Genomic DNA, 7,658 nt, shown 5'->3' on the forward strand with positions numbered 1-7,658 from the left:
GGGGCGGCTCGGTTCCTCTTGTTGTCTTTCGTTTTGATTTGGTAATTTCTCGGTTATCTTTCGTTTTGATTTGGTGTCTTTCTCGGTTCCTGTTGTCTTTCTTGTTGATTTGGTGTCTTCTCGGATCCTGTTGTTGTCTTTCGTTTTGATTTGGTGTCTTTCTCGGCTCCTGTTGTCTTTCGTTTTCAATTGGTGTCTTTCTCGGTTCCTGTTATTATCTTTCGTTTTGATTTGGTGTCTTCTCGGCTCCTGTTGTCTTTCATTTTGATTTGGTGTCCTCTCGGTTCCTGTTGTTATCTTTCGTTTTTATTTGGTGTCTTCTCGGTTCCTGTTGTTATCTTTCGTTTTTATTTGGTGTCTTCTCGGTTCCTGTTGTTATCTTTCGTCTTGATTTGGTGTCTGCTCGGTTCCTCTTGTTGTCTTTCGTTTTGATTTGGTAATTTCTCGGTTATCTTTCGTTTTGATTTGGTGTCTTTTCGGTTCCTGTTGTTTTCTTTCGTTTTGATTTGGTGCCTTCTCGGATCCTGTTGTTATCTTTCGTTTTGATTTGGGGGCGGCTCGGTTCCTCTTGTTGTCTTTCGTTTTGATTTGGTAATTTCTCGGTTCCTGTTGTTGTCTTTCGTTTTGATTTGGTTTCTTTCTCGGTTCCTGTTGTCTTTCGTTTTGTTTTGGTGTCTTCTCGGTTCCTGTTGTTGTTTTTCGTTTTGATTTGGTGTCTTTCTCGGTTCCTGCTGTTATCTTTCGTTTTGATTTGGTTATTTCTCGTTTCCTGTTGTCTTTCGTTTTGATTTGGTGTTCTCTCGGTTCCTGTTGTTATCTTTCGTTTTTATTTGGTGTCTTCTCGGTCCTGTTGTCTTTCGTTTTGATTTGGCGTCTTCTCGGGTCCTGTTGTTATATTTCGTTTTGATTTGGTGTCTTCTCGGTTCCTGTTGGTATCTTTCGTTTTGATTTGGTGTCTGCTCGGTCCTGTTGTCTTTCGTTTTGATTTGGTGTCTTCTCGGTTCCTGTTGTTATCTTTCGTTTTGATTTGGTGTCTGCTCGGTTCCTCTTGTTGTCTTTCGTTTTGATTTGGTAATTTCTCGGTTCCTGTTGTTGTCTTTCGTTTTTTATGGTGTCATCTCAGTTCCTGTTGGTGTCTTTCGTTTTGCTTTGATGTCTCCTCGGTTTCTATTTCACACCGACTTTAAGCTGAATACGTACTAAAACCCTATATAAATATCACCGATATTAAAACGACTATTTCGTTGTTTTCTAATTGTTGCGATATATCCTTGATCCTGTTTACCCGAAATCTCCATCTCTTGCAATGTCTTTACGACTTTAGCAACAATTTCCACCACTTCTTCCCTGTTATGCTGTACTAATAAAACTGTACTTAATTTGCACGATATAAGACAATGATATCTTAAGTTGCTGATATCCACCCTCATTTATACTGTTGCAATATTGGTAGAAAACTGCAATAAGATTGATTGCTTGAGATGTGTTTCTCTCCTGGGGCACACTAACATATCACCTTGATGCACATTACTTACTCAATTTTAGTTGTTACCACCGTCTAACCCTTTCTGTGCTATGTGTTTGTCCTAAATAATACCCTTGCTTGCTATGTTTAGGATCTAGACCGTTGATGCGACAACGTGTACACTAGTTCCCTCTCTTTTCACCAGAACAATCACTTGCTATACTATTACAGGTGAAACAAAAGCTTCCAATGCACGACTATCATCGGTTTGAACAAGTTCACAAGGTTGGTTGAAACTTAAACAGTAATTATTATTTAAAATGGATATGTTAAACTATTTAACAATTTGTACTGAGTTTTAAGTTTCCGAATGCTTACCATACTTTTGTTGAGGAATAGTATGTAATAATGATATACAACATTATTTCAGTGTGTACATGTATATCCAGATATTGACTTAAACCCATATTTTCTTAGGGAAACTTCTACAAATTATACTAGTCTTGAGGTAACATTACCAGCTCAGATTTTATCAGATGCATTTGTATCTAGTGCGTACACAAAGCATGTACAGTAGGCTGACAGTAATGTGTAAGTATTTCAGGATATACATGACATACGACAGGGCTACGACAGGTACTTACGACACGGTAGATAGGATATGTTATTGTGTAATATAAAGGTCGATCATTTTGAGTATGCTCATTAGTGTGCCGTGTGGTTTTGTTGCCATTAGCCGAGCTCTCGATATAAGGAAATGTCATTTCTTCGATTGGGTTTAGATTTACATGAATCGATAAAACAGAAGACGCTTACCCTACCGAACAACCTGGTCTTTTCTTCTTATACATTTTTACTGGACTCCATACAAATTATTCACTTGTTCAAATTTTCCCTAGTTTTGGCGATTTTCGATGACATTTGGGTATTCTCTTGTTGTTTTTATACCATATAGGGAGCTATTTCAGACACGTGTAGGTATTTCAAGAATATACGTTACTGGTGAATGACAGACACCTTTTAACATAGGGGAGCTGCATTTAATTTTCAGACAGACTATCCCGAACGTTTCTATGCGGATCCTAAGCAGGTTTGTTTCGATTGGAACTGACGTCACAGATTTCTTACGTGCTTGCGTCATTCTATATCACGCTAGTTCTAACTGCTACATCTGAACACCCTTCAACTCCTTCCCTCTCAAACTTCGAACAGACTTCCTTAATGTGTATATGTTGTGTTTGTACTAAACCTTTCAATGATATGCTAAGTGTGTTATTACCCGGAAAATCATGTACCACCTTAACATGATTGCAGTAATGGTATTTTGGGCATACATTTAGGCTGATTGTTTTCATACTTTACTAGTCAGAAACGCTGTATGGCTGGAATCCCGTTTTTTTTCGTTTTTTTTTCCTTTTGGCTTTTCATCCACCATGTGTAAACGAGATGTTGTTTTAATTGTTAAATTGATTTGAATATAACAATATTAAGCCGCTTTACTTTCGTATTTAATGTTTAAAAACATCATGAAACGAAATTACGTGAAAAAGAGCAACATCGCATTATTCCATTGACTTAATTATAAAGGCTTTGGTGTGGGTAGCATGAGTTACTTTTTATTGAGTGTTTTTTTTCTCTATATTTTGTATTTTATGAAAACATTTTGAACGATACAAAGGCGGTATAAACTTTTGTTTTGCTACTTTTACTGCTCTATTTGTTTAGAAAAACCTACTTCGGATTTTTAAAGTTTCATCGCACCAATAAAGAACAAGAGCATTTACCAACGACCAAAAACAACATGATACATCCCTCCTAGATAATTAACAATATTATAAACGGTCATTACGTTTTAAAGGAATAAAACAAACGGAAAACAATTTACTTCAATACTAGGTTTACAAGATTATTGTAGCATGCAAAAGGTTGCATAAGATGTTGGAAGAATATTGCTGAATGTTGTGTTATAGCATGATATAATGAAATAGCAGTTTGCGCTATGACAGTTATTAGCGGTTGGACTGACGCGTCAGCATTATTGTTTCACGCATAACATCTAAACACATATCCTGCTAAGTCAACACTGAAACCATTAAAAAACATGAGACTGTGTTGATGCCCTCTATAGCAGTTATGGAAGGTTTGTAGCATATAACAGTTATGTTACCCTATAGCAGTTATGGAAGGTTTGTAGCATATGTTAGTTATGTTACCCTATAGCAGTTATGTAACCCTATAGCAGTTATGGAAGATTTGTAGCATACAGTAGTTATGTAACCCTATATAAGTTATGGAAGGTTTGTAGCATATAGTAGTTATGTTACCCTATAGCAGTTATGGAAGGTTTGTAGCAAATAGCAGTTATGTAACCCTATAGCAGACATGGAAGGTTTGTAGCATATAGTAGTTATGTAACCCTATAGCAGTTATGTAACCCTATAGCAGTTATGGAAGGTTTGTAGCATATAGTAGTTATGTTACCCTATAGCAGTTATGGAAGGTTTGTAGCAAATAGCAGTCATGTAACCCTATAGCAGTTATGGAAGGTTTGTAGCATATAGTAGTTATGTAACCCTATAGCAGTTATGGAAGGTTTGTAGCATATAGTAGTTATGGTAACAAAGCAACCTATTAGTTATTGGGAATAAAGCAACTTTAACTTTTTGTGGAAGTTAACCTAAAAAGCAGTTATGGGAGTGATGCAACCTTAACACTTATGAAAGTAATACAACCGATAGTAGTAATAAAAGTTACGTCATCTATATCAGTTATGGGACCTGTCTAAACCGGCCCCTGTCTAATCCGTATCAGTCTTAACCGGCTGTGATTTGTGGTCCCGGTAAATTCCCCATATAATCAAAGTAGTTAAACCATGTATAAACCGGACCCTGTCTATTCCGAAAACCAGCGGTGTTTCACAAAAGTTGGCAGGGTAATCCATGTAAAACCATCCTGTTCATTCCGGTCCTGACATTTCCCTCGGCCGCCTACAATCTAAAGCAAACACATTCTAAACATATTAGCGCTATACAATGTCGGGTCGCTCTTCATATGTATTATATACTGTATATTTTGTAAATAATTAAATTGCAATTTGATTCATTTCTCTGTTGTTTATGTTGACACACTTGTATACAGGTTGTATGCAAAACACTACATTTTTGTATTTTCAAAAAATGGCATGCCGCCCCTGTATAAACCGGACACCTGTGTAAACCGGACACATAATTTGGTCCCGGTGACATCCGGTTTAGACAGGTAATACTGTAGAAGTATGCTTACTATTTTAGAAATAATGCGATCGGTCATTGCAATGCATGACATACATATATATCAGCAAAACTAATTTTATGGGCGATCCGCTTTTTTCAAGACATAAAGAAGTTGCATTTATTTTAGAAAATCTGAAATAAGATATACAAGAATTAATTTTGTATTTGAATAAAATAGGAGGCTGAAGGAAGCACTAAAACTTACGGGATCGATGCATGGTTTCTTACCTTTGATTTAGCATGTAAAACGTATTTTTTTGCATTTCTATGTTAAAATCATCAACTGGATGATAAACCAAACGATGATTAAACAATTCGTAACATTCGTAATATACAAGGGTTTGTTTTATAGATCACTATGTGATTGGACTAGTGAAACCATCGAAGTTTCAATACTACTAACATATTCCAGTTGTGTAGCACTATGAGGACGTAGACTGTACACATACAGCTAGATATCGATTAATAAACAGTAGCCAGTACTTGCACGATAACCCAACCAAAGGCTCTGGTTTTCATATTTGTATTAAATGGTTTACCACAATTACGATAGTAAATATACATGTATATATTTATTACGCATATACCAACTCAATGACAACCACCGAGCTGTCTTGGTCACTGTTTTTGCAGCAGTATTATTTGGCAGTATATACAGATTGATGTTGTGAAATGAGTACCTTTTATTTCAGAGGTACACTAGGCATTATATTTCAATACACATTGATAATACCAATTCATATCTAAACAAGATACCTCTTTTACAGGTTCAGAAATTTATGTTTAGATTCTGTCTTCCATTAGTTCGCTACTGTATATAGATATTGATTTATTGATTTGTTTTCTCTATTAACTTTTTATAACATGTTTTTGGTTTAATCATTTTCTTATAATACGTTTAAGGGAATAACAACAACTGTTTTCTAGTGAAAGTGTTAAAATAAGAACGGTTTTGCTGCAGAGCTTTTTGCTAATGTTTATAATATCATTGTTTCAATTCTTAAAATCGTTTTTTCAAATATTAATCTAATGTGTTAAATTGCAATACAATGCTGAGATCATCTATAATAATATACATACATGTATATAGCAGGTAAGCATGCGACTTTAACCAATGTTTACCTGCCAGTCAATAAATGTCGATCCACTACTTTGTTAGGGCCACCAAAATCCGGCAGGTGTGTTCCTCCTCCTCAGGACTGATGACCAGGGGTTCCAGGACGTCAAGCGACAGTTTGAACGATTCACTGGGGATACACCAGCACGGAAACTCCTCGGAATCGCAACATCGGACATGGTAAAAATATTGCACTGATGATAATATTGTATCTGTAAATATTTACATCACATGTTACTACCAGCAAATGCGTCTCGAATCGACAATAAATAAAATGGGGAAAAAATAATAATTGGACTTTATTGTAAGTCCAGGTCATATGATAGTCTCAGATTTATATCTAAAAGAAACCGAACATCATCGTGCATCTAGGTCATAATACCGTCTTAGATTTAAGTCTAAAAGGAACCGTAGATAATTGAACATCCATGTCCCTGATCTTAAAAAGATCTGGGTTTAAGTCTTCAAGAAAACGGGAATATTTGTACATTCTCGGATAAAAGTCGAAAATCCAACTGCCCATGAAATACGTTAATCTTGAAAAAATACACGTTCAAATTCGCGAAATATACATATGTACGTACAATGACATTTCATTGCTTTGTCATCCATTACATAATAGGCCTTACAATGGTTTATTGTGAGATTAAGATAACAACAAAGTGTGTTATAGAGTAAAGTATGTTGATACCCTCTCAAAAAGTGGCTATAAGATCATTCGAGTATCGCAGGGACAGAGAATACGTGGTATTTATCATTGTCACTAAAAATGACATCCTGTCTTGTGGCACGTCTTAATGAGAAAAGATGTTATATTTTATTTAGATTGACGTTAAGGAGGGCGGAGCTGGATGGCAGAGACAGTCTGTGCTAGCACGATGGAATGGACAATATTATAATCAGGAGAGACGTGGAGCTGTGGAAAAAATGCTGGCTGTCCAGTGGTTCCCAGGAGAGCAAAAAGCTAGGGACTGGATCAACATGGATCGAGAGTTTAAACACTCTGCATTCCCCATTCCGTATGGCAACCAGACCTCGGTTCTGCCATTGAAGTACCAGCCATCGTCAGGTACGCGTAGCATTCATTAGATTTGATGGTGTGTTAGTAGCGAAAGTCCATACATGCACGAAGATTTGACTGATAGCTTATCATCCGCCTTAGGAACAAAGTAATATAAGTTTTTCTCACTTTGAATATTTTTCTCCTGCTAACGATATGTAAGTGGTGTGTCCCCATTTGTACTAATGACGTTTAATGTTTTGCAGGAAAGGGGTATAAAACGTTTATGATGATGGAGTTTAACAACATCGCAGACAAGCACGAGCTTCGCAAATACATCGACTTCATGTCCAAAGAGATGACAAGGTACAATGCAGACATTGCGTTCATCGATGCAGCTCCGGTGTCCGTGAAGTCGACTATCTTCGACCCAAGGTCACACATCGTCTGCCATATGTTCTGTGACGTACGCGAAGCTAACCGTTGCTTCGAAGGTGAGTAATAAAGACCTACTAGGCCTAAACTTCACAACCAAATAGATTTTACTCAAAACATCTTAACCTGTAATTTCAATACAAAAGTAACCGACGTCTGCCTTAGAAATTTCAGCATCACGCTGTAACATCTTCTTAAAGGAAATCAATCCTGTTTCCATCCGGATCAATTGTCGTTATTCCCTATAGTTTGAAAAAAACCCCAATATATTTAAAACTATCAAAAAAGGTTAATAATACTGAGAAATGTTGTACAAATATTATTACAGAAAATTTAGAAACAATTGAAATAACATCCGTCAACATGTAT

General features: G+C 36.3%; 1 protein-coding gene across 29 annotated transcripts in view; it reads left to right on the forward strand.

Annotated features, from left to right (window-relative positions):
- The window catches only part of LOC110450814, a 75,411-nt gene that overhangs the window by 66,078 nt on the left and 1,675 nt on the right, over nucleotides 1–7,658 (forward strand). For 21 of the 29 annotated variants that reach the window (XM_021498532.1, XM_021498543.1, XM_021498539.1 and 18 more), the window contains 5 exons: nucleotides 1,697–1,750; nucleotides 2,517–2,555; nucleotides 5,897–6,034; nucleotides 6,680–6,923; nucleotides 7,121–7,348. In XM_021498532.1, the coding sequence (XP_021354207.1) occupies nucleotides 1,697–1,750; nucleotides 2,517–2,555; nucleotides 5,897–6,034; nucleotides 6,680–6,923; nucleotides 7,121–7,348 (703 nt within the window). The remainder of the gene's footprint in view (nucleotides 1–1,696; nucleotides 1,751–2,516; nucleotides 2,556–5,896; nucleotides 6,035–6,679; nucleotides 6,924–7,120; nucleotides 7,349–7,658) is intronic. The other 8 variants (XM_021498548.1, XM_021498550.1, XM_021498556.1 and 5 more) reach the window with 3 other exon arrangements.

Source organism: Mizuhopecten yessoensis, unplaced genomic scaffold (assembly GCF_002113885.1).
Source record: "Mizuhopecten yessoensis strain PY_sf001 unplaced genomic scaffold, ASM211388v2 scaffold5519, whole genome shotgun sequence".
NCBI lineage: Eukaryota > Metazoa > Mollusca > Bivalvia > Pectinida > Pectinidae > Mizuhopecten > Mizuhopecten yessoensis.